This window comes from Candidozyma auris, chromosome 7 (assembly GCF_003013715.1).
Source record: "Candidozyma auris chromosome 7, complete sequence".
Taxonomy (NCBI): Eukaryota; Fungi; Ascomycota; class Pichiomycetes; order Serinales; family Metschnikowiaceae; genus Candidozyma; species Candidozyma auris.
The window spans coordinates 406419-424970 of NC_072818.1; the positions used below are offsets into that span (position 1 = coordinate 406419).

The 18552-nt window shown below is 42.9% G+C and overlaps 6 protein-coding genes and 2 non-coding genes across 8 annotated transcripts; 5 read left to right on the forward strand and 3 right to left on the reverse strand. All coding sequences in view use genetic code 12, as the record gives it.

Annotated features, from left to right (window-relative positions):
* Positions 1 to 1300: 1300 nt before the first annotated feature.
* On the forward strand, positions 1301 to 4276 carry CJI96_0005301 (uncharacterized protein; the record flags this gene model as incomplete). The annotated part of the gene is made up of 1 exon (XM_029036301.2): positions 1301 to 4276. The coding sequence occupies one exon, from the start codon at positions 1301 to 1303 to the stop codon at positions 4274 to 4276; it is 2976 nt and encodes a 991-aa protein (XP_028889192.1).
* Positions 4277 to 4282: 6 nt separating this feature from the next.
* Positions 4283 to 6517, reverse strand: CJI96_0005302 (uncharacterized protein; the record flags this gene model as incomplete). Its single annotated transcript, XM_029036302.2, has 1 exon — positions 4283 to 6517. One exon carries the CDS (start codon positions 6515 to 6517, stop codon positions 4283 to 4285), a length of 2235 nt encoding a protein of 744 aa, XP_028889193.2.
* A 1832-nt stretch (positions 6518 to 8349) lies between these two features.
* On the forward strand, positions 8350 to 10011 carry DFG16 (Dfg16p; the record flags this gene model as incomplete). Its single annotated transcript, XM_029036303.2, has 1 exon — positions 8350 to 10011. The coding sequence occupies one exon, from the start codon at positions 8350 to 8352 to the stop codon at positions 10009 to 10011; it is 1662 nt and encodes a 553-aa protein (XP_028889194.2).
* A 128-nt stretch (positions 10012 to 10139) lies between these two features.
* Positions 10140 to 10212, reverse strand: CJI96_0005304. Its single transcript has one exon. It is a non-coding gene; the product is annotated as a tRNA-Phe (tRNA).
* A 4-nt stretch (positions 10213 to 10216) lies between these two features.
* CJI96_0005305 lies at positions 10217 to 10289 on the reverse strand. Its single transcript has one exon. It is a non-coding gene; the product is annotated as a tRNA-Arg (tRNA).
* A 259-nt stretch (positions 10290 to 10548) lies between these two features.
* CJI96_0005306 (uncharacterized protein) lies at positions 10549 to 11340 on the forward strand (the record flags this gene model as incomplete). Its single annotated transcript, XM_029036304.2, has 1 exon — positions 10549 to 11340. One exon carries the CDS (start codon positions 10549 to 10551, stop codon positions 11338 to 11340), a length of 792 nt encoding a protein of 263 aa, XP_028889195.1.
* Positions 11341 to 13534: 2194 nt separating this feature from the next.
* CJI96_0005307 (uncharacterized protein) lies at positions 13535 to 14845 on the forward strand (the record flags this gene model as incomplete). Its single annotated transcript, XM_029036305.2, has 1 exon — positions 13535 to 14845. One exon carries the CDS (start codon positions 13535 to 13537, stop codon positions 14843 to 14845), a length of 1311 nt encoding a protein of 436 aa, XP_028889196.2.
* Positions 14846 to 16352: 1507 nt separating this feature from the next.
* HSP78 (chaperone ATPase HSP78) lies at positions 16353 to 18524 on the forward strand (the record flags this gene model as incomplete). Its single annotated transcript, XM_029036306.2, has 1 exon — positions 16353 to 18524. One exon carries the CDS (start codon positions 16353 to 16355, stop codon positions 18522 to 18524), a length of 2172 nt encoding a protein of 723 aa, XP_028889197.2.
* Positions 18525 to 18552: the final 28 nt, after the last annotated feature.

An 18552-nucleotide genomic window follows, 5' to 3' on the forward strand; every position in this document is an offset into this window, starting at 1 on the left:
AAGGGATGCATTATGTAGATGTTTTGGTTAACTCTCTGGGGCTTCTCCAAAGAGTGGCCCTTAGATAATTGATCGATGCGTCGCTACAATGGCGATCGGCTACTAACTTTTTTTGACATCAAGTTTTTATAATCATCACAATGAAATAAGTATAAATGAAACTTACTGATGGTCCTATTCTGGTCTCTTTCTCACAAAAATATCCTGAAAATGTTGATACAATGAGACATACTTAATAGAGATACCAAAATCAACAAGAGGACTCATATTCTATACTATAATTATGAATGTTGTTGCAGCATGTATTTAGCAATCTGTGCGTTCCGTATGGGCTCAGGGTTCCAGCTTTAGTCAATGATCTTCCTTGAGCTGGCAACATGTTCTCTGATAATAATGATCATCGCATGAATAGGCTCTAAGAAAAATCAATTGAGACTTTGACACTTTCGAATTCTTGCTTATGTGAAATCAATTGGCCTGGCTTCAACCGCTCAGTGTCTATCACGGCATCGATGCTTAAAAGAGGCGGATCATACATGTACTCTGTACTCGAGCAGAGTCCAACAGAACTTGTGTCTTGACAAAACTTGAAGACTTGGAGAAGGAGAAGCCTGTCATTGCACATATTTCAAAAACAACAAAACCTCTATGTACTTCACTACCGCTAGTGCAGACTTAACGATATATAATGCTTCATTGAGATCCTCCCGAGGTCCAGTCACGACAAGGTCATTTCTGAATTGTTTAATCGCAACATAAAGAAACAAATAATTCAAACGTAAAAGAGTCGAAATAGTGATGGGATAGCGTCGTAGTAAAAAATCAGTACATGACCATTTTGATGTAAAATGTAAAATCACAATGGCTTCTCAGCACCACGTAAGTACAACCTTGACAATTACATAAATTCCAAAGGGAATAGATTTCAGAAAAGACGATTTCGTCATCCATAATTGTTTTTTTGTTTCTCAGTACTGTGAACATTTCTAAATGGGTTTGTAAAATGGCTGCGAAAATACTACTTTAAATCACAAGCACTAAGTGCTTATATATGGATGCACACTATAAAGACCAAAGAAAGTAACATATAGAAATAATATTCTGTCAAGTCAAACATTGGAGCATGGTATTTAAGACTATTTTCTCATTTCTCATTTGTTCTTTGTTCCATTTTCTCTCACTAGTTACCTACCGAGGAATCGCGATCTACATACCGAAAATTGCATTTAGAAAACTTCGAACTTTCACACAAGACTCTGCCACAACTCACCTTCAGAAAGAGCTCACCTAAAACTTTCTGATGGCCACGCCCGAGGAACTTGCATCTGAAATCCAAAATGTCTCACTAGACGGCAAAAAAAAGAAAAGACCCCAAAGGGCATTCTTCGATGTGAATCAAGTGAATCAACAAGCACAAGCATCTTTTGCGCCAGTAGCTCCTCCACCACCACAATTCGAAGGACATGATGAATTTGCGACCCAGCAGTCTCAGCGGTACCCTGCCCATGCTTTTCAGCAACAACAGCAGCAGCAGCAGCAGCAGCAGCAGCACTTCGACAATTCAGCCCAGTTTGGGCCAAACACCATCACCCCTGCTCAGCCAAGAACCGAGTACCTGAACATGTTGAACGCCAATGAGCCACTACATGAAACACAGTTCGATGTTCTGGGAACTCCTCATACTCCAAGTTCTGACTCCCCTTTGTCTCTATGCAAAGCTCGTCATGATCACGAAACTGAGTACACCACTTTGCTATACGACCAAGAAGGCAATTGCATTGGTACTAAGCCCTTCCTTTCGTTTGAAAACGTTGTCCCTCCATTTGCTGGAACACAATACTTTGCTGTGGATCAGTCTACAGCTACGCCGAAGCATATGCGCTCCACCTTCTACAATGTTCCTGAGCTGGAGCAATTACGGAAGGCTACGAGACTACCCATGGCAGTGACCATCCGTCCTTTTGCTCCGCAGCTAACCTCGGAAGAGCCCATTCCAACAGTGGACATGTCTCGTTTGGGGCAGGAACTGGGTGTGGATCCCGAGGATATCGGCCCTCCTCGTTGTCGAAGATGTAGAACATATATTAACCCTTTTATGGTGCACAACATCCAAGGCAGGTTTGTGTGCAATATATGTCAGTTCCCCAACAACTTGTTGCCGCATGAATATGTTGCTCCAGTCGATCTGTACGGACAGCGAGTCGACAGAGGTCACAGACCAGAGTTGCGTCTCGGTGTCTACGATCTCATAGTACCGGACTACTACAACGTTGGCGGTGCCGAAAAAACGCCCGAGCCATTGCATCATGTCTTCTTGGTCGATATCTGCCAGCATAGCATAAATAAGCAGTTGAATATGTTGGTTGCTGACGCTATTCGTGCAACCCTCTTTGACTACGACGAACAGAGTGCTGGTCAGGAACGCCGCCCACAGAAGTTTGCCATCATTATGTTCGACAAAGCCACCCATTTCTTCAACTTGTCTCCATCGTTAGAGGCTACTCATATTTATATCTCCGGTGATTTGGATGATCCATTTGTGCCGTTTTATGATGGCCTATTCGCTGATCCTGAAGAAAGTGGGATGGTTATTGAAGATGCCCTCCACAACTTAGAGTCTTTAGGTTCAGGCAAAACTCTCCACGACCCAGAGCCTTGCTTTGCTGTCGCTCTTAGAGCTGCTGCTATGGCTCTTGATGCAGTTGGAGGAGGTAAGATCATTGCAATCTTATCTACTTTACCATCCTGGGGACCTGGTGGGTCAAAATTGAAGCTGAACAACACTGTCGGTAGAAACCCAACCGCAGATGTTGAGAAAAGACTCTATTCAGTTGACAATGAATATTATAAGCTTTTGGCCAAGGACATGATAGCACAAAATGTTGGTTTAGATGTTTTTGCGGTGTCTCAGACTCCTGTCGATGTCTCGAATATCGGCTGGTTAGCGTCGGTGACAGGCGGTAAAATGGTAAAATGGAGTGAGTTCGATTTTGAGAGAGATAGTCGTGCACTTACAGCCCAGATTGTTCGGTCTGTTGAATCATCACGAGGCTATCAGGGTCAGCTTAAGCTCCGTTGCTCGAATGGCCTTCAAGTTGCTCAGTACTATGGCTTTCCCAGTTCCGAAGGAGGTATCATCGGTCTAGTCAACTCCACACTGGATCCTATCATTCCCATTCTCAATGAAGATCAGACCTTTACCATACTTCTTGAGTATGATGGAACATTGAATACCAAATATGATTGTCATTTGCAGGCAGCTTTGCTATACACCGATCCTCAAGGTGTTAGAAAGGTTCGTGTCATGAATCTAGTGTGTGCTGTGAGTGAACGTCTCGAGGACGTGTTCAATTTTGTGGATCAGGATGGTGTTGTTGCTGCCCTTGTCAGAGATACATTATCCTTTGTTGGTAAAGAGCTGATTGTCGAATTGAGAAGCTCCATTAGTAGTAAGCTTGTCGATGTGTACGCCCAGTACAGGAGAATGGAGGAAACTAGTCATAACAGTTCCCGTTCGCTAACCAACAAGCTCATCTTTCCTGACTCGTTAAGACATATGCCTTTATTTATTATGGCCCTTACCAAATCAAAGGCTCTCCGGGACTCATCAAAATCTGATATCGATGAACGCTTGGTCGATGTTTACAGTATGTTGAACATGCCTTTGGATAGACTTGTATATCATCTCTATCCAGCGTTGGCAGAGTTGCACTCTTTTACAGATGATGATTGTATGCCTATTGAGGCAGGAGAGAAGGATTCTTTCATTAAATTGCCTGAGTTTTTGCCATTAACGGCACAGTCTTTGGCTCCAAGTGCCTACATTCTTTGTGATGGTACCACGGTATACGTAAGAGTTCACCCCGAAACAAACGCACAGCTTTTGGCAGATTTGTTTGGTGATCATATAAAAGGAGTTAATGATCTCGATCTCAAGATGGATTCTTTGCCAGAGCTTCCCACTCATATATCAGAGCAAGCTCGAAATCTCGTGCAATTTTTTCAAAAAAATATTATCGGCACTTCCTCCATTGGGCACTTTGCCATTCAGTTGGTTGTGGATGGCGTAGGAGGGCCAATCCCGCAATTCTATGAGGCGCTTATCGAGGACCTGCTTCCAGCTAAGATTGCAAGTGCTTCCACTAATTACGCTAACTTCCTCACATCATTGCATAAAGCAGTTACAGTAAAGGTCGATTCTGAAAAAGCAGCCAAGAAAAACGACCGCCACGCGCTTAGCGATACCAGCACTTTCACTCTGTTGCTTCATTTTTGATCACATTTACTGAATTGTCATTTTTATGAGTTCAGTAAATAGCTCAGAAACTTCAGGTATATTGGTTTCCTGTATCACAGCTTCAAACCCGAGAAGCAAGTTTTTATCATCTTTGAAAGTGTTATTGCCTTTTGAAGCAGCCACATCCATCAAGTTGCCAAGAAAGGTACCCAATCTTAGCATTAAACCGCTTGCATCAGGTTGTCCCATCAAGACTTCCGCCGAAATAGTTTTAATTTGAGTTAAAATTCGCGTTTGAGATAGAATCACAGTAGTTACAAATTCATACTCCATCGTACTGTTTGCTAATACACCAGCAATGACTTCTTGGAGTTTTTCGTCTTGAGCGTGGAGCATTTTTACCAAAAGATCTAAATTCTTCATGCTTTCTGGGTTGTCTGGGTTGAAGAACTTCGCTAGCATGGCTGGTTCTTGGATTAAATTGTTTATAAGCTCCCATGCTGCTCGCTGGATGTCGGGTACGGTACTCTCAATGATAAGATTCTTTAATGTAGAATCAAATGTGCATTTGATAACGAAATTGTTCAAATCCTTGTTTGGCTGCGAGCATAAATTGGTTAGCGCCAAAAGCGCTCTAAATTTGTCAGCATGAGAAAGTAAGCTTGCCAAAACTGTGGTTGCGTTCTTTGTGGGGGCCGGCCCAAACGTAAGATCAACACCAAAAAGCTCCGTCAAGAATGGCACAGCACTTGTTATATCATATTCGTTGAATGCGAGTCGGGGATGAACAGACAGGCACAAACTCGCAAGAGCTCTAAGAGCATTGATTCTGATGAGAATCTCACCTTCGTCTGTAGAGACACCTTGTGTTTTGCCTGTGTTTTTATCCAAAGATGAGGTGGCTGTCAAGTACTTCAAGATTAAGACGAGAGCACCTTGTTGAACAAGTGCTCTTTGAAGTATGTTCTCTGGAGACCGAGACAAGTGGTAAATTATGGTAACACATTCTTTGAGAATGTTGGCCTTCGATAGGTCAAGTTTCTTGAATTTGCCCACAAGACAATGATTTTGTATCAAGCTTGTGTCATATAGCTTGACGCTTTCTTCACTCACTTGACCAAGATTCTCGTTTCCTGGGTTTGATGCTGACGCGGCGTACTGTAAGCGTCTTCGTTCATTGTTGTCGAGGTCCTCTTTCACCTTCGTTAGGTTGGAAAAAACTGTGAGAACACCATATAAACTCAATGAGTCCTTTTCTGATTCAAGTAGCTCTATCAACTTCTCTGTTACTTTCTCATCTCTGAAGATCTCTTCTCGGCACCCACCACTCAAAGACAAGTAAGCTAGAGTCTCTAGTATAGCCTGCCTGGCATCTCCAGGCTCACCATTTTTTAAAACGCCAATAACTTTTGTCAAGACTGTCCTTTGTGAGATACGTGAGGAGATCTGTTTGAAATTCCACAACTTGACGATGCATAGAAGGGAGTAAGACATGATCAATGGTGATGAGGTCATTTCCGTGCCTGAAATCAAAAAGTTAAGGTAATTCTGCGAGTTGAAGTTCCTTGACGTTTCATCGATGCACGTCAGAGATACAACTTTGAGCATCTTAGCGACCTTGGTTCCATCGACTTCTCCAGATCCGCCCGTCAACCTTGCAGCCTGATATAAGACGGCGTTCTTGCACCCATCAGACGTGTAAACTGTCTTGAGCTGCTCCGGAAAGATAGGAAAGAATAAGTCAAATGACTCAAAGAGCAGACTATACTGAGATGGTGTAATTTGCAGTGGTGTATTGGCCACAATGTTGGATAGATAGCTTTGTATAGCCTTTGAGGTGCCCTTTGGGTCTCTCTTCGAGAAGCTGACCACCAAAAACACCACTGCCGCGTGCAATTCCTCTTTTGAGTCAGAAATAAGTTCCAAAACGACAGGAATAAGCAGCGGGTCAGTGATATCATACTTGGCAGAAACATTGCCATAGATGGATAGGAAGAACTGAGCAGCTGTCTGAGTCGTCAATGACTGTCGAAGCTTCTTCTTGCAAATTTCAATGACTTGAAGCGACTTATCCTTATCTTGAAGACCAGACAGGACAATGGCAGCTCCCTCGGTGCCAAAATGCTCGAGTCTAGGCAAGTACTCTGATGGATCAGATGCGATGATGTCTATGAAAGCTACTTTTTCCTTCTCTGGAAGCAGCTTGATATGTTTGAGCTGCTCTTCGCTTATCAACTCATTGCTTTTGAGAAATGCCTGGCATTCTTTTAGCGTGGACATGATTTGGTGGGAGAGGATGCAACCTACTTAGTGTAGTGTTAATGCTGATAGTGCGGTGCGGGTACGACTATGGCATAGCATGGGGAAAGATGAAGATATAGGCTAAGCAAGAACTTTGGACAATGCGGGAAGAATGCTGTTGGAGATTGTTCCCATTATCGTTCGAAAATTATTTTATCAAAGAGATCTGACGTTTTGTAGTTGATGATTTTGAGCTTAGCTAATCAATGTAAATGAATCTTTTTTAGTTAAGTGCCAGTAGTTTGAAAAATTGAACAGGCAATCTATGAACGTCCATTCTTTAGGTTTTTTGATTCAAATCCTGGGCATCATAGTAGGAATAGGGAGGCAGTATATCAGCCCTTGTAGGTTACTGCTTCTTGCTTTTGAACCAAAGGAGAAACGCAAAAATCCAATCGATAGAGAAGAGATATAGCAAGCAGTGTACATGTCAAGAGCACTGGTTCAGTATTAAGGGAGTAATAAGCAGTCGATATTGAACTACGTTGTGATCACCCAGACGCAGCTGTTCTGTCACTTTCAACCTGAGATCTCAAAAGTTGAATGACGAACTTTTTCATTTATAAAGAATTTGTATCTTGTAAAAAGCACTTTGATATAGATTGTATCTTTCAAAAGGCACTTTGATATATCTGGTTGAGGAATGATACATCAATTAACGCAAAACCTGACTCTACTTTTGCAACCATTCTTCGTAAAGACCAGTGGCATCGATGTGCCAGTTGCATACGACTGTTACAAGTGGTAACAGCTTTTTTTCTCTCAGAGAACAAGAACCTCACTCATGTCCCATCCTTACCTGATTTTCCATCATATTGTCATTCCATCGACGCTTCTGAGACAAACGAGCTCGTCAGTGTACATTTGTGTAGCCTTTCAGAATTCCCACATAAAAACAAAATCATGAAAAATTTTGCATCCAAAATATGAAAAGACTCTACAGAATCATTTCAATCAGATCTATCTAACGTCATCAAGTCGACTAACATACAACCCTCTCTTTCCCAAGTAGTTCGCACCATTTCTATAGCTCATACTGTTTGATACTAATTCAACCAGCCTAACTACGTCTTCAGGAAAAGAAGCAGCACTGTATCATCCAAATCCCACAATGTTTTCCTCCATTCTTGTGAATCCGTCACCGGCTGTACCACAAAGGCAGCTGTAACCTGGTTGCCGCACCGGATGTTACATTGGTCCGAGGAAGCTAGCGAAGCAGTAACTCCGCAAGCATTCAAAAATTTGAACCAAAATCTAGCACCTGACTTCACAATCAGGAAGTTCACAGAATCAAAAAATAAACTTCTCTGGAAGCTCCTCAAATAATGCCCCTCTTTGTAAGGCACTTAGTGGAGGTCTCCTCTTCAGCATCAGAGTGCGTGAGAAAGCTTCCAATGTTGCAGCCGTACGCTTCTTGTAGACCGCACGACCGCCTTAGAGGTATATAAACAGAGGAAAATCCCCGGTTATTTGTTCTGAACCATCAATAAGTCTAAACCATGCATCTCGATCTCGCTTCCCACGCCACGGCTTCTAGTGCCTGCCTCTAAATCTCTCGTGAGTTAGTGTAAACGCACCATCCCCGAGCCTCAGGATGCGCACCGCTGCACCCAAGAAATTCTACATGCTTGGCTCCATAGAACAATTTGCCCAAAGGCATCCATACACGAGCACGCCTGCCCAAGAGTATAAATAGGCCCATGAGTTCCTCGTTTTTGTGGGGACGGCTGCATTTGCCAAATTTGCCTACTTTAGCCAGTGCCCTGCTAGAATCTTCCTCTGTGGGTCACACCAACTTCCTGAGCAGCGCCATGGGCAACTATTCCGTGTATTTCCTTCTGAACAATAACGGGATCCAGACAAACTGCTCGGTGTACTCCTTGACCTCGGGCTCGCTACGATTCCAGGAGTACTTCACCGGCGGGTGGCTGGGGAACATCACGCTGGGTTTTCTCCCGGCGTACTACGTGACCAACTGCTCGATTCCCGATCTCCAGCAGCAGATCGCCAACATCCTGTTCAACGAGACAGACTTGGAACGATGGCTACGGGATTACCACAACAACCCTTATAACGTTGCAGACAACGGCGACGCCTTTGTGGCTTTGCTCTTTATGATTCTGGGACTGTGTGTCCTGTGCTGGATGCTCATTCTCTTGTTTTTGCTTTCCCCAAAGTATAAGCGGAAGCCGATAATGACACAGATTGCTACGGGCGTCTACTCCATTGTCCTTACCATCCTTTTGGCCCAGGTGACCTTGCTGGCCCGCAAAGAGTACTACAAAGACTGCTTGGACATGATCCATATTCTCTCGCTCGTGAACGATAAGCAAAAGTACCCGATTGCCTTGATCATTCTGCAGTTCCTCACATGCTTGGCCTTCTTCCAGCTTGTAGTGAAGATGACCAAGCAGCGATACAAGTTCTACAACGGCCTTATTGGTGCCTGCCTAATTGTAATGTACATTATAGTCGATGCAGTGGACTTGGGCATGCTGAGAAACTATTTTGAGCGCATGGCTCATAAACAAAACGAGTTCAGAGCTATCTTCACCGTGGTACTCAAGCTCTTATTCATGATCTGGATATGCATCACCCTTGGTTACCACACATTCAAAGGAACTGCCTCCAGCCCTAGACAAGTGTCTTACTCAAGAAGACTATTGCCATTGGCAGTGTTCACATGGTTTATGCTTGGTCTCCACATCATCATCACTATTTTGATTGCGAGCTTGTGGGAGAACAAATGGCTTGTCACATCATGGATAACATTCTTGCCTTATCTCCTCGAAATGTACATTCTCACCACCGCGTGGGAATGGTTCTACTCCATTCGCGACTTGGAGCTGAGACTTGAGCTTATTTCCATGCTTGGAAGGAAGATTTCGTTGGATGATGTCATGACTTTTAGCAACGCATACTTCTCGAAGCCAATGTCGTTCCTCAATTGGCTCTCGACACTTTGGAACATGATAAGATGTAAGACTGTGCCCGTTGACAACGATGCGAAGGACATGGCCACGAGCACATTCAGTGAGTCCACTTCGACTGCAGTGAACCACTCGCCCCCGGGTACGCTGAATGCTACAAGAGACCAAGATATTGATCTCGGTGAGGCCCATGTGGGCCAAGCTCGTAACACACTATACTTTGACAGTGTTGGAAACGAGCAAGATGACGACGACAATGATCACGACGACGACAGTGATGGTGAAGGCTATGAAGTTCACTACGTTGAAGATGACGATGTTTGGGAGCAAGCCAGAGCACAAAATTCTAACCTACCCACCTCACAAACAAATGACACTCAAGAAATGACCCAAGAGGGGCCTTACTCTAGACAAGATGATGTACTTGGCACACAAACTCACGATGACTACAATGATAATGATGACACGAATAATGACGCCTCTCTCCCACCGTTCCAGCCGCTTCCTGGATTCAGCAGAGACGACTACTGGGATGAGAAATAAGGTAACTCGGATTATTTATAGATTATAGACAAATAAAATTTTAATGCAACAGTGATCAAAAATTGAGTCAGCTTTGACTTCACGAGCTAAATCAGTAAGTTCTACCTATTCATGTTGCAAAAAAAGTATGCGATTTCTGTGGATCGAACACAGGACCTCCAGACCTTCAGTCTGACGCTCTCCCAACTGAGCTAAAACCGCAAAGAACCCACGCCGGGACTCGAACCCGGAATCTTTTGATTAGAAGTCAAATGCGCTAACCATTACGCCACGCAGGCGATGTTCTTACTGAAATGAGTGCACAATATCTGTGAATAATATATTCAGTTCTTGTATGCAGGATGAACAGGACATACAAATGGTTGCGAAAACGCGGTATGCACACAACGGGAATTTTCCGAGATCAGCACAACGACGTGTTTATACATCTTGACCTTAGCGACTGTCAATCAAGGTATACATCAAAAACAAAAAAAAAGAAAGGAAATAGGATAAAAGGCACTCAGGAGTACTAGCGGTTTTCTTAGCCTTACCAGAATGCCAACTTCCCAAGGAACATTCGTCCAAGCCAAGGTGACTTATAAATCCAACACAAAAATACCAGATAAACGCTTTGAGCAATGGTTCTTGTTGCACTGTGACACCCTTAGATCTTGGAAGGAATATGACAGCAAGCAAGAAGATAAGAAATACGCTATCGCTTTAATCGATGTCGGGCTGAACAGGTTGCCTCCTCGTTTGCCAAACAAAGTAGCCAGACAGCTCTCAGAGGATCCTTCAAAGGACCCCTTAGCGTCGTACTATCACCAATTGATGGCTTTGCCACTGGACCCTGATGCAGAAATCGATAGAGCCCTTACAGTGGGCAAAGCGCTTGAGAAAATACTTGCCAAAGAGCAGCAAGTGAGAGAAGCCATAGCCAAACTCCCGAAAAATGAAGAGTACCCCACAGAATGTCAGATGGAGGTCTTCATTGATCACTGCGACAAACCATATTGTCGCAAGTGCAGAGAGGTGGGCCACAATTGTCAACCTAGGCCGTCCAAAGGTAAACAGAAAGCTGCGAGTTGTCCACACGAAAGTAAGTGTCGTGTTTCAGGTGATCATTTAGTATCCACCTGTCCCCAGAACCAGAATGCCAATAAGTTCCCGGTGAAATCTAAATCAAACAAAGGAAATCAATACACTCAACGAAAGAAAAAGGCTCCCATCGTGGACGCGGAAGGTTTTCAACAGGTGGGAAGAAGCAAGCAAACTCCACTTGCCAAACCTTGTCCGCAAAATGTGCCTACATCCGCAAGGCAAGGCTTTGCTGTCTTAGAGGATTGATCCCTCTCGAGCGAATCCATGCCTCCCGCCCATGCTCCAATTGCCGACCAGGAGACACTGGCAAACCAAGATTCCTCCGTCAACGGATTGAAGGAATTCAATTCACAGTCCACAGAGAGCACCCCAGTCCAATTTGAAGCAGATTTTCAGGTCATTCCCTCTTTTAAGATCCTTCGCTGGACGAAGAATCATCTATTTCCATGGATCAGTCGAAAGCCGACTCACCACAGAACCTATCCACTGGGCAAGGCTTTCAATATATACTTGCTGAGTCTTCTGAACTACCAGAAAACTGCTTGTTGTACTAAAGATTTCGAACAAGTCAACAACCGCTTGATCAGAACTCCAATTTGATTGTATTCTACAACGGTTCCTCACGCGAAGAAGAAGACATTTCCCCTATCCCCAATCATACATCTGAAGGGAAGACACTCAATACTTGGGCATCCGTCTAAAAGGAGTGGGCTGGCTACGTTTCATCAAAGTTCTTCCCTCCATGACACACAAGCATGGGTATAGTGGTCTTGAGACCATCATGTTCATTCCATAAATGTTTACAAGCACATTTTTCAGTGTATGACAGCAAAGGAACTCAGAGAGATAGAAGTTAGCATTAAAAGAATGGTGCTCTTTTCTTATTATTAAGTAAAGGACTGCAATGAAACAAACGTGACAAAAATGCAACGGCTGTACCGGATACTTGTAGCCCACAGGTTTCAGATAGATTCCTATGCTATCAACTTTTTGTACTTTACTTGCTCTGTATATCCTTACAAATTCAGCAACTTGCGTTTATTTCTACAAAGATTCTTCTTCTCCATCGTTATGAGAATTCTGAATTGACCCAGCTTCTCTGTCGGTGGCTTTTGAAAACCATAACTGACAGCCAATGAGGTTTTCGATCATCAGCAACCACATAATGACATAGATTTGTGCAAACTTGGTATCCTCAATATACCAACCTTTTTTGGAACTTATGGTTACTTTCTAGTTTTGCTCTTCACGGCAATCTGGCTCAAGTTCTCTACCCCATTCGACTTACTTTTGATCGTGGTGACTCTAACAGTATTCTTTACTTTCCTTGAAATGGTGCTTTTCTTGTGTTCTTTTGCTTTATGAGAAATTTTCTTGCCATCTATAGAGTTTCTCACATAACATATCCATACAATGCACTTGTGTATCTACCACAAGAATTACAATCTGAACTCTATGAAAGTTCATATTTAAAAGCCACACAGTAGCAACAGCCAATATATTACTGCTAAAACCTCAGTAGCCTCCAAAATGTTATCAAAAACCTTGGTGTAGTGAACTCCGTTTCACAAAACCAATCTTCCGTCCACCTATTACGTACAAGGTTGTGCTCTTCTTACTTTTCTTAGATCAGTTCCTAAAGGCAACATTTGTGGATTAAAACGATTTTGAGTCTGATGTGTTAGTCGCAATTCTCTTTACCATTTACCTCTTGCGGAGAAATTGATCACTGTTCTTGATATATTTATTAGTCTGGTAAGTGCAGCTATTCGAATTAAGTACAACTGCCCTTTTAAGTCGAAACATGAAAGGCATTTAGTCATTGTTTTCATATTTTTTATGAGTTAAGTAGGTATAAATCTTGTTGTTGCCCTGAATTAGTAATAGTTACCCAAATTGCGAGGCCCCTAGTCAATCATTTCGATTTGTGTACCAGCACAGTAAGTGCAATTATTCAGAGATCTTACACTTACCTCTCCATTTGAATTTTGTTAGCATTCAGTCACTCATTAGAATTTGATATGAGTATAGTAATTGCAATAAACTTAATATCTTACAGTTGCCTCAAAATAGTGCTAGTTGAGGGAAGCTTGAAAGGCTTATAGTCATTCGTTTTGAATATTGTATCAATTTAGTAACTTTTAAAAGTCAAAAATCTTACACTTACCCTCATCAAGCGAATCTTGCAAGGCATCTAGTCACTCATTCCAATTAATCTATCAGTTTAGTAAGTCCAGTGATGCATAGATCTTGCAGTTTCCCTCAATCACAATCAATTAATAGGCGGGTTCATCAGGCCCAGACTTCAGAAAACAATATAAAAGGGGGTCATTTTTCCCACTTTTTTATAACTCTTTACAACTCTTTTTCCTTTATTCTTATCAAGTTAGCTACGAGAGAACTTTCACGGCATACACTGATACCAAGAAACATCACAACAATGATCCCAATGTTTACTTACCTAGTTACACCAACTCTTTCAACCTTGCCAGGCCTTAAAGGACAAGCCGCTGTCGCCGAGTCTTTCTGGTCGAAGGAAGAACTTCAGCATTTTATGCTGCTTTTTGGGGATTTCCTTTTGGATCCCAGCAAAAAAGATTTAGTTGAGAAATACTTTCTCGAAAAAATCAGGGACGAGACAAATTCGTCCAACCAAATAAAGAGTCAGGTTTTGGAAACTCCACCAGCAAGTGATAGGGAGAACTTCAGTAGTTCTGACAGCGATCTGGACTCGGATGTTCCCCTTCCACAAGCTCAGAGTCCTCAATCTGAGCTCATTGAATCTTCTGCTGAAGATTCCTTTTTGGAAATAGTAGATGAGACGGTGAAACTCGATGTGTCACCAATCGTTGAAGAATCTACTAATCAGCACCAGCAGCTCAGCAAGAATGCAAGAAAGAGAGAGAAGCGCAAACAGAAGAGAGATCTTAAAAGGCAGCTCAAGAAGGAACGCCATGAGGAGTATTTGAAGCAGCCATTTAAGCTAACTCTGTGTGCAAAGAAGAGAAAATTGGCACTTGAGAGAAAAAATCATGAAGACGAGTTGCTCAGATGCCAACAGATCAAAAGCTCTCCCTCTGTGTTCTCTGAGGAAAGTGAGAAAGCTGTGTTGCCCGGAAATCATCTACAAGTGTCGGCTTTCTCCTACTGCCACCCTTTGAGAAAGCTTGATCGCTATTACAAAGAGATCATTTCCCTTTTAGACTTTTACAACTACCACGAGAACCTTCGCCTCGTTCACAAACTTTTGAGTCAAGGCTGTCAGCAAGGGTTCATGACTCGTGTAAGAAGTCTCGAATCGACTTTCATCATCAACGAGGTCCACGAGGAGATTGATGACTTTGATGACATATTGAATGAAGGGTCTAGCTTGCTTTCTGATGGAAAAGATGTCTCAGAGCCAGAAGAGAAAGTGCAAGACGTAGGTGACGCAGAAGAGAAAGTGCAAGAGGCTGCCCATGACCAAGTACATAAAGAAGTCGAGTTAAAGAAGGTGCAAGAAGAAGTTGGGCAACAGGAGAAGCCTGCCCAGAAGTCTAGAAAACGGAGGTCGGGAAAGAAGAAGCAAGGAAGCAAAGACTACTCCGCTCAAACACAAACCGCTTCCAAAATCAGGAAGGAGAAGAAGAGGGAGGCGGAGAGAAAGAAGAGGTTTCCCAATGCCGGTAAGTCTCATGTGGTCGTCAGACCTTTTGCTACCAGTGCAGCTATGAGCAAGCCTCAGCCAGTTGAGAAGTACATTCTTCAGTAGAAGTTTGACAAGCGAGTGATCCACGAGTGGATCACCGAATATTGCTTAAAAAGGTATATCAATGCCTTAAACCTATATAGTTTATAATAAAAGTTCTTTTTAAAAAAAAAAAATCAACGGAGGTTGTTGACAGTACTTGATTTTGTGATACAAGATTCTCAAGGCAACGAGTAGCGCTTACGACATAACCCAATAGTTTAGCACCAGCACCAAAATGAATTGTCTATTATATTTTCAAAAAACCAAGGATTTTTAGTTGATCTCATCGTTAGGAAAAAAAATTGTACATTATACTTGTAAATGATACACTTTTTGACGATACTTAGTCAAATAATACTGAAGTATTTTCACATGTGATGACTCGAATTCCATGAGCATTGCAGAAAACTAAATCAAATTAGCCAATTCAATTGTTGAAGGCTAAGGAGACTATGCGTACAATCATTTTGGGCAGATTCAGCGCTTGTAGTGGTAGTAGTAAGTTTGCCCCTGGAAGTAGCCATCCTGCCATTGCATGATGACAAGAGAGGAGAATAAATATTTTTTTGATGGCTAGTTAAAGATTCGTTCATCTTTGATGTATTATGACTAGTCGTCTTAGTCTACTCGAATATGAGAGACCTGAACAGGCTGTAGTTGGACACACCAAAAGCAGGAACACCCGAAACCACATATGATCTTCCTTCATATTAAAGATAACAGTTATAATTGGTTTGAACAGGATAGTACTGGAATAGCATTGATTTGCTTTTTGTTGTTTTACTGTACCACGAGAACTTTAACCTTGAATATGTGGGAGCAACTGACATGAAAAGCCATGATGCCTAACAAAATAATCTAATGTGTCCTCAAAAGATAGCAATGATCGCTCTAGAACTACAACTTTTGGCTCATACTTCTCTGTATGTAGTGTGTTGATCTGTGGATATGCCCATCCTTTGCAACATCTGGCTGCAAAATACTATACGCACCGAAATAAGAAATCTGCAACCATCCCATAGAAATATACGAACAGGCAAAAAATCCAAATTTCATCATAGGCTTCACCCATCACCGTTACTCAAGCCTCAAATCCCCCAAACTTCAAGAATCTTCCTCAACCGTGCTTCTTTTGCTCTGACCATCGAGAAGTTTCTAGAAGTTGCAGTTCCTTCGAGAACTTCCCACTAGCCTCTGCAGCACGTGACCACAAGTCACTCACAAGCGGTACGTCTGATGGCGTTATTTAAGTAACTGGCTTCTCTTTCCTCCTGACTTAAAAAAAGGGTCAATGCTTTCAAAATCTGCTCGTGTGTCAAGAGCTCTCAAACAAGCTCCATTACGGCGGGTCCGTCCCTCAGCAGCCGTGGCATACCCAAGGACGTTTGCTACAGTTGCAAAAAATGGGCCTCTGGAGTCGATAAGGAGCCAGGTTACTACGATAAGGGACTTCAAGTCTCCACAATCGATTCTGATAAGTTTTTCCAGAGGCTTCAGCTCTTCCGGTGCAAACAGAATGCAGATGCAAATGAACAAAGACGACGATCCAAATGTGCCTGCTTTGGAGAAGTACGGCACTAACCTCACCGACTTGGCTAAGGAGGGTAAGTTAGACCCTGTGATCGGACGTGACGAGGAAATAAGAAGAACCATTCAGGTTCTCTCCAGAAGAACAAAAAACAACCCAGTTCTTATTGGTAATGCAGGTACAGGTAAGACTGCTATCATGGAGGGCCTTGCCCAGAGAATTCTTAAGGGCGAGGTTCCCGAGCTGATGAAAGACAAACAGATCATTACGCTAGACTTGGCAGGAATCATATCTGGTGCAAAGTTCCGTGGTGACTTTGAAGAGAAGCTCAAAAAGATATTGAAAGAAGTCGAAGACAAGAAAGGCTCTGTCATCCTTTTCGTTGACGAACTCCACCTTCTAATGGGTTTAGGTAAGGCCGAAGGCTCTATTGATGCTTCCAACATGCTCAAGCCTGCATTGGCCAGAGGTAAGCTCTCTCTCTGTGGTGCCACAACCATTGAAGAGTACAGAAAGTACGTGGAAAAAGATGCTGCTTTAGCGAGGAGATTCTCGGCCGTGATGGTGAATGAACCTACTGTTCAAGACTCTATTTCCATACTTCGTGGTCTCAAGGAACGTCATGAGGTGCATCATGGTGTACGTATCACCGATGGTGCCCTTGTCACAGCTGCTTTGTACTCCAACCGATACATAACCGATAGGTTTCTTCCAGATAAGGCTATCGATTTAGTGGATGAAGCATGTTCCACTTTGCGTTTGCAGCATGAGTCAAGACCTGATGCTATCACTCATTTAGACCGTCAGATCATGACTATTCAAATTGAATTGGAGTCACTTAGGAAGGAGGAAGATCAGTTATCGAAAGATAGAACCACTAAGCTCGAAGAAGAACTTAAAGTCAAGGAGAGCGAACTCAAGGAACTCACTGAGAAATGGGAATCTGAGAAGAAAGCCATAGATGAAGTAAAGCAGGCAAAGGCAGACTTGGAACAGGCCAGATTTGACTTGGAGGAGAGCCAAAGAGAGGGTAATTACGCAAAGGCCTCTGAATTGCAATACTCGACGATTCCAAGATTGCAACAGCAGGTGCAAGAGCTTACAGAGTCTGAGGATGTAGTTAAGTCGCTGTCAATCTTGCACGACTCTGTCACATCCGACGACATTGCAGCTGTTATTTCGAAGATGACAGGCATTCCTCTCAGTAACTTGATGAAGGGTGAGAAAGACAAATTGCTCGACATGGAGATTATCTTGAAGCAGCATGTAGTTGGTCAAGATGAGGCTATTCACGCTGTTTCTGACGCTGTTCGCTTGCAAAGAGCCGGCCTCACAAGTGACAAGAGACCAATTGCATCTTTCATGTTCTTGGGTCCAACTGGTACAGGTAAGACGGAGTTGACCAAGCAGCTCGCTGAGTTTTTGTTCAACGACAAGAGTTCAGTCATTAGATTTGATATGTCTGAGTTCCAAGAGAAGCACACAGTCTCTCGGTTGATCGGCTCACCACCAGGTTACGTTGGCTATGAAGATAGCGGTGAGTTGACAGAGGCCGTGAGAAGAAAGCCATACTCTGTCGTATTGTTTGATGAGTTTGAGAAAGCGCACAAGGATGTCTCAAAATTGCTTTTGCAAGTGCTCGATGAAGGCTCTTTGACAGATTCGCATGGTAAACACATCGATTTCAGAAACACCATTATCGTGATGACTTCAAACATTGGGCAAGAGATTCTCTTGGCTGACAAGGATGCAAAGGAGGATGGATCTATCAGATCTTCCGTTAAGCAAGATATTCTTGAATTGTTGCGTCACCATTACCCTCCTGAGTTCTTGAACCGTTTGGACGAAGTGTTGGTGTTTAACAGGCTTTCGAAAGATTCTTTGAAGAACATCCTTGATATCAGGTTGAGAGAGATTGGCGAAAGATTGAGTGACAAGAGAATATATCTTCACCTCACTGACGAAGTCAAAGAACATCTCGCAACAAAGGGCTACGATCCAGTTTACGGTGCCAGACCTTTGAACAGAGTGCTTCAGAAGGATCTTTTGAACCCACTAGCAATGCTCATGATCAAGGGTCAGGTGAAGGAAGGAGATGATGTTAAGGTCGAAATGCAGAACAGCAAATTGCACATCGTTCCCAATCATCCTGCCGAAAACGAAGGAGATTAAGAATCGCTTCCCTGTTAATTTGTAAATA